The sequence below is a fragment of the Phaseolus vulgaris genome, chromosome 11, assembly GCF_051622355.1.
Source record: "Phaseolus vulgaris cultivar YP4 chromosome 11, ASM5162235v1, whole genome shotgun sequence".
Taxonomy (NCBI): Eukaryota; Viridiplantae; Streptophyta; class Magnoliopsida; order Fabales; family Fabaceae; genus Phaseolus; species Phaseolus vulgaris.
Window position 1 is genome coordinate 840,604 of NC_143508.1, and position 15,182 is coordinate 855,785.

The window sequence follows — 15,182 nt, forward strand, 5'->3', positions numbered from 1 at the left end:
TTATTTTTATAGATTCTTACCAAATTTATAATCTTTCCTTGTCAATATTATGAATTTAATAGAAATTCATAAAAATAAATCAACAAATAAAAGTTGGCAGGTGATATATGTTTTATTTTATTCTAGATTTATTATTAATTATATATAAACTTTATTCGAGTGTCATATATTTAAGACACGGAACGATAATGATAAATTGAAATGAATTAATAGTTACTAAATAATAAATAATAATTGTATATATTTTGAAAATCACTATTAATCTTAGTACTGATTCACGTAAATAAAAAAATAATAATTATTTTTTAAAAAAAAAAACATACCTCACTTATTCATTAATGTAATGTGATATTTATTTTATTTTATTCTATTTAAAAGAAAAATTAATGTAAGAATGACCTTGCAGGGCGAATCATATTGACTGGCTCACAGTCCTCAATAATTCAACTAACCGACTCGCTTAAGCTCACCCCGCGTAAACTGTGATGATGCAGAAGATTAATGTTTTTTTAAATTGAGCTAGTTTTCTTCCTTCTAGATTATTGTGGTAGGTCATATTTTATTTTATACTATATAATTTATTTTGTATGATAATCATATTGGTTGAACAATTAATTTTAATTATATGTTTATTCTATCTTATTTATTATTTAAATAAAATCAAAGTCATCAAAAAATATGAATACAAGAAAAAAAAAAAAAAAAAAAAATAAATATATATATATATATATATATATATATATATATATATATATATATATATATATAAAAAGATGATATGATGTTGTGAGAGTATTTTTTTTTAAAGACGTAAAATGTAAAATTATAAATTTATCCTTATTTTTAAGGAAATAAAGTAATCAAACATTAAGTATTCTTGTCTAAATTTGGATGAATTAAAATTATTACTAATATAATCCGATATAGTTAAATAATTAGTTTTGAAAATTACAAGTTACTTCATAAAAAATAATTTACATGTAATTTTGAATATATATAAAAATAAATAATTTAAATATTCATAAATTTAAATATTCTAATTAGAAAATTATTTTCTATTAAATATAAATAGTATTATTATATCTATAATAATAATTATTATTATATAATTTATTTATTATAAATAAATGTATATTTTTTTATTAAAATTTGGTTTTATTATTAAATATTATTTTATTTTATTAAAATATTTGTATAGGTTAAATTTATTCAATAATTAATATTTGCAATAAAGTTTACTTTTTTATTAATAAAATATATAAAAAAGTCAAACCCTAAAATAAAAATCCATATATACTCCACATCTTTGCTGGTGAAAGACTAATTCACCAAATTACAACTTAAGTATGTAGTGATCCACTAATCATAATTAAAAGATTATATCATTATCAAATTAACTACTAATATTTGCGTACAATTTTTTTTTATCAGAATTAATGAATAAAAATGGGACACGTGTCCCAACCGTTATACAAATTTCAATTACACAATTACAAACAAGAAAACTAAAAGCATAGAATTACTCAACTAAAAGCATACAATTCTGAATCTTCATAGGTGATGTCCTCCCTATCAAGCAAACCACGGCTGTTATAGAACTTGCCTCACCATTCCGCTAGTCATGGAAATAAGACATTCAAGTTTAGAGAAGGCAAATCATGCATAATACTCCACATCTCTGGTTGTAAGACTAAATCATATAAAATCTTTATATCCAAGAATTAATTATGTATAATGACGTACAATAATTGAATTGTGTATAATTTAATAATCATTATTTTCTCAATAACGAGAAATTGACCTAGCATTCCACAAAACAAAGAAGGTTAAAATCAACAAAAATAAGGTTATAACCTAAACACGATTATCTCGACTTCATTTAAAAATGTGAATCAAAACCATAAACCTTCACCATAAGCATGACAATAGGATTTGCTTAACACTCACCATAAGCATGCGTGCGACACTTCATGGAAATAAGGCATTCAAGTTTAGAAAAGGCAAAGTATGCATAATACTCCTGATGATGCAAAAGGCAAGGGTCATTTGAGAAAATTGAGAAAGGGAGCCGCGAATCTGATGAGGTAAAATTCCGAGAGGTTGTTCGGTAGCTATACGCTGTTGTTCGGTAGCAAATATCCTGTAAAGGTATAGTTGATATCTGAGTTTCGTTACGGATAAATAAAGCAAAACACTTAGAATTATTTCTTCTTTGACTCTATTGTAATGCTTCAAAATTCTCCTTGTATATAAAAAAATGTTTTCTGAATTACCCTTGAGGATGATGCAAAATCCCAATCAGAAGTTCGGCTGCAAGGGCCGACGCAATAGGAGCCAGCCCTGGTTGGGTCACCGTACATTGTTGGTCCAAAGTGCGGTTGGATGTTGACTGCAGAAAGCCATTATGAATTAGTTATAATACTTTTAGTTTACATTAGTTCAAATATTACACCCAATACAACACGAAAATTACGTCGGTTGGCGCAACAACATCACTGCAGAAATAACAGTACAATCTATGCTTTCCATTTGCATCATTTACTGGCTTATCAACAGATGAAGAATTAACAATTTCAGCATTGAAGTTGTGGCTTGTATGTCTTCAAGAGAACTTTTTTTTGTTTATCACAAATTAAACCTTAAACCATAAACCATAAACCTTCACCATAAGCATGAGAATAGGATTTGCTTAACACTCCCCATAAGCATGCGTGCTACCTAGCATCCAACTGTGCCAGCTCCAAGAAGAAGACACTTCATGGAAATAAGACATTCAAGTTTAGAAAAGGCAAAGCATGCATAATACTCCACATCTTTCTTTGGTTGTAAGACTAATCCATATAAAATTCTTAACTTTATATCCAAGAATTAATTACGTATAATGACGTACAATAACGTACAATAATTGAATTGTGTATAATTTAATAATCATTATTTTCTCAATAACGAGAAATTGACCTAGCATTCCGCAAAACAAAGAAGGTTAAAATTAACAAAAATAACGTTATAACCCTAAACATGATTATCTCGGCTTCATTTAAAAATGTGAATAACGTGTTAAGCATTGATATAAATAGTTAAATACAATTTAAACCAATCAAACCTTGTTAGTATTGGCACATAACAATACCTTTTGCGTCTTGAAAACGAATAAGGTAGGTTAAGGAAAAAATAAGATCATCAAATATAGCAATTTGACAAAACATACTGTCTCGTTTTATTTTGTTTATTCTTTACTGATAAAAATAATAATTTGTCATCAAAAGAAGTCTTGTGAGTTAATAATTTATCACTGCTAAAAATATCTGTTTGAGACTTTTCACAGCAATTGTAAGCTTTAAATTCACCACCATTAAGACAGTCATTCAATTAAGACAGTCATTCAAAGTATAAAGAGGCTGACTCAATGGGTTAGACATAGCCACCCTGTCATTGTCAACTAGAGTTATTTTTCGAACACCCCATGTTTTGAAGAGAACTTTTTTTTGGTTATGACAAATTAAACCTTAAATCATAAATCTTAAACCTTCACCATAAGCATGACAATAATATTTGCTTAACACTCACCATAAGCATACATGCAACCTGTCATCCAAGTGTGCCAACTAGAGTTATTTTTCGAACATCCCATGTTTTGAAGAGAACTTTTTTTTGGTTATGACAAATTAAACCTTAAATCATAAATCCTAAACCTTCACCATAAGCATGACAATAAGATTTGCTTAACCTTCACCATAAGCATGACAATAAGATTTGCTTAACACTCACCATAAGTATGCATGCAACCTGTCATCCAAGTGTGCTAGTTCCAAGGATAAGACATTTCATGGAAATAAGGCATTCAAGTTTAGAGAAGGCAAAACACGCATAATACTCCACGTCTTTGGTTGTTGTAAGACTATTCCATATAAAATTCTTAACTTTATATCCAAGAATTAATTACGTATAATGACGTACAATAATTGAATTGTGTATAATTTAATAATCATTATTTTCTCAATAACGAGGAATTAGCCTAGCATTCCTCAAAACAAAGAAGGTTAAAATTAACAAAAATAAGATTATAACCTAAACACGATTATCTCGGCTTCATTTAAAAATGTGGATCACGTGTTAAGCATTGATATAAATAGTTAAATACAATTTAAACCAATCAAACCTTGTTAGTATTGGCACATAGAAGTGTTGAGAGCCATCGACTTTCCTTTGTATGGGTAAAAAAAACTGAACTGTGAACCTCAATTAAATCATGCAACCTTTTACCATCATCAAGTACACTATCGTGTTCCTGACTATGTATGGATGTCCAAGAATTAGTGACAGCCAAAGTTTTCCCCTCTCCATGTCCCTGTTTATCTCCATGCCCAGAATCTTCTTGGCTTCCCCCCAAATCCTTTATCTCGAACTCTTTACTCAACTGAGCCTTTAACTTGTCAATCTCAACTTGGCTCTTTGCTGCAATCAGCATATCATCAACATATAAGAGTAAGTAAATGTAGGAACCATCTTCAAGTCTGCGCAAATACACACAGTGATCATATTTGCTTCTCTTGTACTTCTGATCCTTCATGAACTTATCAAATCGTTTGCACCACTATCTCGGAGATTGTTTCAGTCCGTACAACGATTTGCTAAGTTTACAAACCCAATCTTCTTTACTATCAACCTTGTATCCTTCTGGTTGAGTCATATAGATTTCCTCCTTTAAATCACCGGGTAGGAACGCGGTCTTTACATCAAGTTGAGCAAGCTCCAAATTCAACTATGCTACCAAGGCCAACAAAATTCGAATGGAGAAATGTTTAACAATTGGAGAAAATACCTCATTATAATTAATTCTCTCCCTCTGAGCAAAGCCTTTAGCAACCAACCTTGCCTTGTAGTGAACATCTTCTTTATTAGGAAATCATTCTTTCTTTGCAAATACCCATTTGCACCCAATTGCCTTCTTACCTTTTGGTAATTGTGTCAGCTTCCACATCTTGTTCTTCTTCAAAGACTGCATCTCCTCTTCCATCGCACCTGCCCAATTACCACTCTCCGAACTCAGACTAGCTTCTGGGTAAGTGGATGGAATGTCATCAATAACTGGAAGTGCATAGGCAACCATATCCATGACACGAGCAGGCTTATGAATATCTCGTCTCTGTCTTCTAACTGCAATTGGCGCTGATTGCTGTTGAGATTCTTGGGTAGGAACCTCTTCCTCATCTGACTCTTCTTCTGCCATAGGAGAGTCACTTGTGGTATTTCGTGTTGGGATCACTACTGTCGGCTCAAACTCCACCTGCTTCCGGGCACACTCCACCTGTTGTGGAGAAGATTCATCAAAGGTAACATCCATGCTGATAATCGTCTTTTTTGCCTCTAGACACCACAAACGGTATCCCTTCATTCCAGGACTAAAGCCCATGAAAAGAGCCTTCTTTTCCCGTGGATCCAACTTTGATTCAATCACATGATAATATGCAATAAAACCAAAAACATGCAAAGAATCATAATCAGTTGCAGGTTTTCCAAACCATACCTCTAACGGGGTTTTGGCATCTATAGCAGATGATGGCAAACGATTGACGAGATGTTGAGCGTATGTCACAGCCTCAGCCCAAAACTCTCTGCCTAACTCAGCATTAGACAACATACAACGAACTTTCTCCACAAGTGTCTTGTTCATACGCTCTGACACCCCATTCTGTTGTGGTGTTTTCCTAACAATGAAGTGCCGAACTATGCCACAATCTTGGCATACCTTCAGGAACGGATCATTCTTGTATTCTCCTCTATTGTCTGTTCGGAGAACCTTAATCTTCCTTCTTGTCTGGTTTTCAACTTGAGCTTTCCACTTAAGGAAAATTTCAAGCACATCATTTTTGTTCTTCATAGTAAACACTCAAACTCTCCTGGAAAAATCATCCACAAAAGTGACAAAATAATAATGCCTACCTTCGATTGACGGAGTCTTGCCAGGTCCCCACACATCTGAATGCACATAATCCAGAATACCCTTGGTATTGTGAATTGCAGTGCCAAACTTCACTCTTCGTTGTTTTCCCAGAACACAATGCTCACAAAATTCAAGTTTGCAAGCCTTCGTACCTTTCAACAATCCCTGCTTGGTAAGAACTTGCAAGGATTTCTCTCCAGCATGTCCCAACCTCATATGCCACAACTTCATTGCCTCAACATCCTTCTTAGAGCTAGAAGTTGTTGTCGCTACTGTCCCCACCACTGTACTACATTGATAGTAATACAGACTGTTCGTCCTCACGCCTTTCAACATCACCCGTGCTCCTAAAGTTGCTTTAAGAATTTCATATCGCATCGTCACAACTAGGCCTTTAGATTCTAAAGCCCCCAATGAGATGAGATTCTTCTTCAACTTTGGCACGTACCGTACATCCCGCAAAATTATGGTGGATCCATCATGATTCCGCAACTTGATTGAACCTATCCCAGCTGTCTTACATGGATTATCATTACCAATGTAAACAACCCCGCCATCAAGTTCTTAAAATTCAAAGAACCAATCCCCGAATGGGACACATATGATAGATACAACCTGAATCCAATATCCACTCATCTGGATACGATGATGCTGAAAGCGAGACAATTAAAGAGATATCTGATTCCACATCACTTTTGCCTTCTGCAACATTTGCATCTTGCAGAACCTTCCCTTTCTTCTGCAGTTTTGGACAGTATTTCTTCCAATGTCCTTTCTCATGACAGAAAGCACACTCATCTTTGGCAATGGCTCGACCTTTATACTTAGACCTCCCTCTTCTCCCCTTTGTCTGACTTTGCTGACAACCTCTTGCCATAAAAAACTCAAAATATTGTATTTAATATTACAAACAATTTCAAACAACCCAAGGGCGAACCTTCGGCTCTGATACCACTTGTTGGAAAAAACGGGTAATTTTCCCACTAAAACAGAACCCTAACAGAGTTACCCAACAAATAATATTGAATAAACAGAACGGAATAACAAAAGAGATAAAGAGGAAAAAAACACACCAGAAAATTGTTAACGGAGTTCGGCCAATTTAGCCTAATCTCCGAGCACAACTGCAACAACTCCTCACTTTTATTATTATGGGAGAAGATATTACAAATTGGGATATATAACAGTGAAGGAGGAGACTTTAATTTATAACCCTCAAATCTCCTTCTCAAACAATGAACTCACCGATGTGGGACATGGGATTAAGTCAAAATCAACAATTGGAATAGGCCGTTATGATGCAAAAGATTTTGGTAGTGAATGATGTCAAGCACCTATGCTTGAATGGGTTCAAAAAATATCGAAAGAAAAAAAACCCAATAATGTTTCTTCAAATTGGACTAGGATCATATTTTATTGTGGTAGATCATATTTTATTTTGTAACAATGATAATTTATTTTGTACGATAATCATATTGGTTGAACCATTAATTTTAATTATATATTTATTCTATCTTATTTATTATTTAAATGAAATCAAACATTTCAAGTCATAAAAGAATATGCATGCAAGAACTTCGTCAAAAAAACAAACTAAATTTGGAGAAGAGTAACCTATATAAAGATAACGTCCTCGTTACATTATGGCATTATGGGTAAGGACCTTCTTACACTATTCTACTACTTTTTTTTATAATTATTAAATTTTATTCTTCAATTTTTCAATAGCAATGCAAAAAAAGTAGCAAATATTTTGATTTAATCTTTTTATATTCATTTTTTCAGTAACAAACTTTTTATTGAATTTTTTTTTTAAAAAATAAATATACGTGGGATGTTCGTAAACCCGCGAGCTGACCCTTATGCAGGGCGGGGTAGAGAAATCAGCTTGCGTCACTACATGGGGCTGACCAAACGCGAGACGTGTCAACCTACATTGTCATCCCTAATTTAATGTACTAAAAAATGTTTTGTTAAGTTAATATTAAGAGTATATTAGTTTTTAAGTAAAGTTTTATATTTAAAATTTGTTACAAAAAATAATATATTTCAATAAGATACTAGTTAAAAAATTAGTCATCTTCATTAAAATATTTTATAGCAAAACTTTGATAAGATATTCTGATACATTTAGATACTATAGATGAAAGATAGATGCAAAACAAAACTTTAATTATTTTTAATCAAACCTTCTAACAACCATCATACTTTGAAGTCCTTTATATTCTTATCTTAATTAAATGAATTGAAACAAGGATGAAATTTTATTTTTTCAGCAACAAAAATAGGTTTTAATTAATGAAATTTTAAATAACAGCTCAATAGTGGGTGACATGATAAGCCGAACAAACAATCGCTTGGATAGGCTCGAAAATGGCTTTGATACCATATTAAGAATGAATAAAATAAACATATGATTGATCTCTTGTGTAAAATACACACATAAGGGTCTTTATTTATACATGAGAATAATAACAACATCAATAACATAATAACATAATAATATAAAGTATGGGTTAAGCCCGTCACATGCAACAAATTGCAAGTTGAAACTCATGATATTATGAAGAGAAAATACAAGCAAAACTGAGTTTATTTACTTTTTTCTTTATTTTATGATTAAGATATATTAAAAATTCAAAATGGTGAAATATGTTTTTCTCCTTATACTATAATAAATAATTGATTTTTGTCACTAGTCTAAACTTTAGACTTGTAATAAAAAAATTATTGGAATGAGTCTTAGTAGTGTTTTTTTTATACGTAACAATGTACTATTAGTCTAAACTTTAGACTTGTAATAAAAAAACTATTGGAATGAGTCTTAGTAGTGTTTTTTTTATACGTAACAATGTATTATAATATTATAACATTAACGTGAATTACCAATAAATATTTTAATATCCTAATGAATTTTGTGGGCAAGGAGAGGAACACAAAACATGTTTAATCTAATCCAAAAAAGTAGTGTGTCTTATATAGCAGATTGAATTGATTTTAAGAAGAAAAAAAATGTTGGAATTAATGCTGTCGAATTTTTTTATTATATAATTGAATTAATTTTTAACTTCAAATAAAAAAATGCTGTAATCCAAATTAGATCAAAGCGGATAAGTTTTCACCAATAATTTCTACGCATTAACCTTTTCTTTCTTTTCCTCTCCACAATCACATTACCTATCTTATGTATCTCTTAGTAAAATGAGAAGTTTTTGGGGTATAATTAAGTTACTTGTGAGAAATTCACTGTACTGGTAAATACACAAATACAATAAGCATCTAGATATAATTTTACCAATAATCTCTGCAAGAACATACACCTTCTTTAAATCTGTGAAATCTGGCTCGATCACGCACAATAATCTCCCTGTTATAAACAATTGATACAATTTTTATCACAGCATGACAATCCACACATATTCTAAGGTTCTTTATGACTTGAATAGGTGTTCCATCACATGTACTAATTAAACCATAAGCCACAGCCAACTTCTCACTGTGATAATTAAGCGCATTCTCCTTGTCTTCCTCCCCAATATCATGCAGCACAAGATCAGTCTCTGCTGAATATCTATAAGCTTTAATCCTGAAGTTCATCTCATCAAGTTTTGCATATATCTCTTTGGAACAAGGATGACTCTGATCACCATTCACAAACTTGTGTATCTTGCAATCAATCTCTGTGTAACTAAACCCTGGCACCTTCCTCACATCCCTAATCTTCATGGCCTCCCTCACCCTCCCAACATCACACCATCTCTGTTGTGCTGCATAAACATTTGATAACAGCACAAAATCCCCACAATTGTTAGATCCCATCTCCACCAGCTTCCTAGATGCCATCTCAGCCACTTCCACGTTCCCATGAATCTTACTAGCCCCAAGCAAACTCTGCCAGAGCACCACATCAGGCAACATAGGCATTGAGTTTATGATATCAAACGCCTCTTTTATCCTCCCTGCTCGACCCAACAAATCCACCACACTCCCATAATGCTTCACATTATGTTTCACTCCACACCCCTTCATCGTATCAAACAACTTAACCCCTTCTTCCACCAAGCCAGCATGGTTGCATGCACACAATGCACCCAGATACGACACCGCATCCGGAACCACTCCATCCACAACCATCTTATCCAAAAGCTCAAGCGCCTGATTGCCATCACCATTCATGGCAAGCGCCATGATCATAGTATTCCACGTGACAAGACTCTTCTTGCAGGTCATACTAACAAACACGGAATAAGCTTTATCAACAAAACCGCATTTTGCATACATATCAATAACCGCGTTACAAACAATCACGTTGGTGTCTAGCTTCTCGTCCACAACATAGGCATGAATAATCTGGCCATGTTTCAAAGCACCCAATTGCGAACAAGCGGACAGTGCACCAAGAACAGTTACCTCATTAGGCCGCCAGCCCTCTTCCTTCATTCTGTTGAACAGAGCTATAGCCTCATTGGGTTGGCTTCCTTGAGCCAACCCAGAAATCATGGCATTCCACGAAGCAATATCTCGCTTTTGCATATTATCAAACACCTTATGAGCAGCATCAAGATCACCGGTTTTGGCGTACACATCCAACAAAGTGGTCAGCAACAATATATCAGCCTCGAACCCAAAACGCAGAAGCTGAGAATGAATCTGGGTGGCTTCGGAGAAAGCCAATGCGCGCGCACAGCCCTTGAGGGCGAAGGAGCACGTCAAAGCGTCCACCTTTTGGGGACTGCGTGACATGGCGCGGTACCATGAGAGGGCCTGCATGGGTTCTGGGCTTTGGGCCAGGCCTCGGAGAACGGCGTTCCAGTCGTTGGTGGAAGGGGTTTGGATTCGCCGGAAAATTTGGCCTGCGAAGGAGAGGTCGCCGGCGGGGGAGATGGAGCAGAGCTCGAGGAGCTTTGCGCGGGAAGGGTGGAATTGGAATTTGCCCGTTGTTATGAGATGGGCTTGGAGCTGCTTCATGCTAATCAGAGAGGTGCATTTCTGCAACAATGAATCCAATTGATACTGAGAGCTCATACTATCGACTAAGCAGGAATCACATCTGAATTTAAAATCTTCTGTAATTATATTACTTTTGAGTTATATTATTTGTATGTTTTATAAATATGTTAATGAAAAAGGCGAGCTTATCATTGGTGTTAGATTTTTTTTTAATCTAGAAACAATAAATTAAATAGAAAGGGAATATAAAGGGTTTCCAACCCTTATAAAAAAGATATAGAACAGCTTCTCTAGGAATCCTAAAATGACAGCAAACTTAAACAAACATTTGAACAGATAACTACCTTGTTAACCACACAAATATCAACAATACTCTAGCATGTTAATATAAATAATTAGATATTTAACATTCGATCAAAATTCTAATATTGATACTATTTTTTTAAGAATTTTTGTGCTGGTTTGGGTGATAGTATATCAATTATGCAGAAAAAATGTGTTACATGTTGTTCAGTTAAAGTGTTGGGTTCTGAGTAATTGCAGACAAAGCATGCACATTACGAAGCATTTTATTGCCTATTGCCCATCTGTTTGATAATCAATACATTTTTTGTGATTTTTGTCAAATTAGACTGCCTTGTTCAAAATGAGATTCAAATCAAAGGCCGTGAGTTGGAAATTAAATCATATAACGCTTTATATTTTGTGTGGTTTTACATAATTTCTTCACCTTGATCCCGGTTCGATTGTCACATAGAATGACTAAAACTCGATCATAGTTTTAAACATTTTTCTTGTTCCAGCAATTACAAGGAGATCATCTTTCTTTCTCTAGTTGGTTAATGCTCAAATGACAACAAATAAGGAAGTGGTATGGTTAAGCAACCAACATAACAGAAGCAAATAGATGACTAATGAGAAAAGAAATAAAGTTACGCAACAGATTACCAATTTGAATTTGTTTTTCTATTCAATTCAACTTCAGATGCAAAACACACCAGAACAAAAGAGGAATTACCCCCAGAAATGTCTAGCAAAGATATGACTGAATTTTATCTCATAGTGCAGCTTTCTGGTAGCTACGAGAGATGGATCTTGTACCTTCACTGGCCACCCAAACGATCATAATTGGAGACTCGTGGTGCTTGCAGACCTCCGTTATTGCTCAATGTACAATATTGCTTTCAGGAGGAATAAAACAAATACAACATACCAACTTTACTTGCAACAATGAATCAAAGACAAGATTTGTAAATGAAGAACCATTATGCCAATATCTTGAGACTGAAGAACCATTATGCCAATATCTTGTGACTGAAGAACCGTTATGCCTAATCCCGAGTCTTCTGGACTCCAACCCAGCGAGCATAATCCACCCACCTGTAAGATACATGCATGTAACAAATTATAAGAAGTGGAAAAGAGCGAATTTAGTAAAATATATAAAGACATATCAAGATAAAGTGACAATCTTACAATAGTGAGCCCAGGAAAGTGTTTCCAGTTCTAACAGCAAAGCAAATTGCACTCAGCACAAGCTTGTGCTGGTGTAGCAAAGGTTCTAGAATCCGTTGTTCAATAACTCCAGCTAGTACTTGGTACCTGGAAGAAGACAAAGATTTCCTCTTAGATTCTGCTTTATGCATGCAAAGGGTGATTCATTACTGTTAGGATGCGCTCCCTCACTCAATCCAAGAGAATAATTACCTTAAGTTGCTAGATACTGACATGTAAACCCCATAGGCAACACTTGTCGATAATATCGGTACACTCTCAGCTTCAGCCTCAACCTCAGCAGCAAAAGATTTATCAACAACTTTTCTTGCATTGATCAGTGCATTTGTTACACCTGTACCAATCTAAAAACGCAGTGCAATTACTCATCCATACAGCACAACTTCACGATCATATATCAATTACATGGGACCCATGAGTTAGTCTATTTGGTGGGAGGTTTAGATAATCCTATTAGAGAGTTGTATTCGTCTTGTGGACAAAAAAAATGCAGGGAACAAGTACTCAAAGGATGGTAATCCATGTTCTCTAATCAAACTTCATAAAATATGTATTGTAAAGTATTCCTTTTTTAATTTTCTCACTTTCCACATCTTCTAACTATACATGGTGTACTCATGGACTCCAGCTGTAAAAAACTTAATTCCAGCACGTCAAATAAACTAAGATAAATTTAGTAGTCAATTTCCATATAATGACCATAAACTAGAAGAAGCTGACACATGTATTTCAAAACATCTAAGAAGTTAAATTACCAGTGATGCACTAGTCCCAACTGCAAATAGCTTTGCACCGTTACGCTGCATAAGAAATGTTGTTAAAACCTTCATGTGACAAAAAAAAAATAACTTCTTGAATTTCTTAGGATCCAACACGTACCACTATAGCACCTATTCTCTGAATGAGTGTATATGAGGTTCCAGCCAGAGCCACCTGTTGAGTGTTTACAAAAAATTAAACCCAATCACTCAACGAGTGTATAATTAAAAAAAAAACAATATTTATCAAGACCAAATATAATAAAATAAACAAAAGCAGATGAAGAGCAGTTTGAAAGTGTTAACCTGAAAAGCATTTTCAGGGCAGCCATAGAATAATTTAGCAATAGTTCCAGCACTAACAGCAAGTGGTGGTCGGAGAGAAACTGTGGGAGCGGGAAGCCACACAAGCATAAAATCCGCTACAAGGGCCATTATCTGTTAATAATTAAATGAAATAATGATTAATGCCTTATTTATAGTGCACAGAAAACTCAGTTTTACAGAAGATAAATGTAGTGTACTAAGCATGTTCTAGGAATGGAAGAGACACGCCTACCACATCGGCACAAACAAAATCAAGCTCCTTACTAAAATTGTCTCTGCGCTTCTCCAACTCCGCAGCAGTCTGAAACGCAAAAGTGATGATTGTTACAAGCAGTGAACCAGATTATATGCATCAGAGATGCTTCACTGAAACAGTCAAATGCATAAAATGGTGAGAATAACAAAGAAATCACTACAAGCTCCCTACTCTGTCACAAGAATTAGTCGAGTAGGAAAGTTCTATTGATTTGTTGGATATTGGGTCCTCTGATCCAGAACCTAATTCAGGGCATCCGAAACTTTAGTTGTCAACTACTATTATTTTACTATGCCATCTCTGTTTGGTTCAGTAAATTGACAGTGACAATAATATTAGACGAGTGATAACAATATACTATTAGAACATTGGAGAATAAAAAATCCAATAAGCAAATGGACCAAGAATAATGCGTGTTCATCAAAATAAAAATGAATTAGAAACCTTCATGGAATACTCTATCTAGCACAGAGCACATTATAACATCTGGTTGTTTTGGTCCATCTCATCTCATATCTAATGGATAATATAGCTAAAAAATGTAATAGTATACAAATGGTGCAAAGCCTCACTGATTTTACGATGTGGAATTAAGCTTAAAGTTTACATAAAAAGGTGAAATTAAGAAAATGAACCTTTGTAAAGATGCCAACACCGCATTCCATGGCAACCTTGGCGAGGAACAAATCATCCGCCAGCAACCTCTCCTTAAACCCTCCGAAATTCAACAGCCACCGGAACACCGCCGATTTTTCCAGCTCGAGGAACCTCTTCAGAATCGATCCCGGAACTCGCCCAGCCTCAACCGCCGCAGCTAAATCCGCCGGCAATTTCTCCAGCGGCCGCCCTGCCTCCGCGAGAACCAGGAGCGCCTCCTCTCTGTTCCGGTCCCTGTCTTCCGATTCCCCGTCGCCTCCTCCTCCTCCTCCACCACCTCCTCCTCCTCCATGCCCTCCTCCGCTCCCTCCGCCGTGTGCCGATGCAGTAATGGCGTGCGTGGGAGATCGAAGAGACGTGAATAGCGGAGCGTAGGCAGAAGAGCTTGTGGTACGGAATGAGAGAGTGAAGGAAGGTAGCGGCAGAGAATAACGGTTTTGGAGAGAGAAAGAGCGCGCTGAGAAGTTGGAGAAGGAAGCCACAGCCATTGCAGTTGCAGTTGCAGGAAGAAGAGAGAGAGTGACGGTTAAAGGTAGGAGTCTGGTGGTGGAGTGGAAAAGCCATGACTTTTTGTCAGACACACACTCTTCTCACGCTCCACTGGTTGCCGTATACCCCACGCGCTTTCCTCTATCCTCAAATTTCCCCTAATATACATATAATATAATATTTGAACTTCTCTTTCTAAATAAGTACTACATTGTTTGTGGAAAACAAACTTAAACTACTTTTGATGATTTAATTAAATTTTGATCATTAAATACTTTTTAATAGA

General features: G+C 34.8%; 2 protein-coding genes across 2 annotated transcripts; both read right to left on the reverse strand.

Moving 5' to 3' along the window:
- Nucleotides 1-9,141: 9,141 nt before the first annotated feature.
- Nucleotides 9,142-11,167, reverse strand: LOC137819716 (Tetratricopeptide repeat (TPR)-like superfamily protein). Its single transcript, XM_068623668.2, has one exon. The coding sequence runs from the start codon at nt 10,967-10,969 to the stop codon at nt 9,236-9,238; it is 1,734 nt and encodes a 577-aa protein (XP_068479769.2). The 5' UTR covers nt 10,970-11,167; the 3' UTR covers nt 9,142-9,235.
- Nucleotides 11,168-11,838: 671 nt separating this feature from the next.
- LOC137819724 (protein RETICULATA-RELATED 4, chloroplastic) lies at nt 11,839-14,966 on the reverse strand. Its single transcript, XM_068623677.1, has 8 exons — nt 14,386-14,966; nt 13,727-13,795; nt 13,474-13,605; nt 13,289-13,342; nt 13,165-13,209; nt 12,602-12,753; nt 12,371-12,496; nt 11,839-12,274 (listed from the first exon to the last, which is right to left on the reverse strand). The coding sequence occupies exons 1-8, from the start codon at nt 14,893-14,895 to the stop codon at nt 12,226-12,228; spliced, it is 1,137 nt and encodes a 378-aa protein (XP_068479778.1). The 5' UTR covers nt 14,896-14,966; the 3' UTR covers nt 11,839-12,225.
- Between the last annotated feature and the right edge of the window lie 216 nt (nt 14,967-15,182).

What these genes read in the sequence shown, in the direction of transcription:
- LOC137819716 (XM_068623668.2), bottom strand. Translation starts at nt 10,969, where the DNA reads ATGAGCTCTCAGTATCAATTGGATTCATTGTTGCAGAAATGCACCTCT.
- LOC137819724 (XM_068623677.1), bottom strand. Translation starts at nt 14,895, where the DNA reads ATGGCTGTGGCTTCCTTCTCCAACTTCTCAGCGCGCTCTTTCTCTCTC. An exon ending in GTGTTGGCATCTTTACAAAG is followed by an intron (nt 13,796 to 14,385) that starts GTTCATTTTCTT and finishes TTTGCGTTTCAG; the next exon opens with ACTGCTGCGGAGTTGGAGAA. An exon ending in GCCCTGAAAATGCTTTTCAG is followed by an intron (nt 13,343 to 13,473) that starts GTTAACACTTTC and finishes AACACTCAACAG; the next exon opens with GTGGCTCTGGCTGGAACCTC.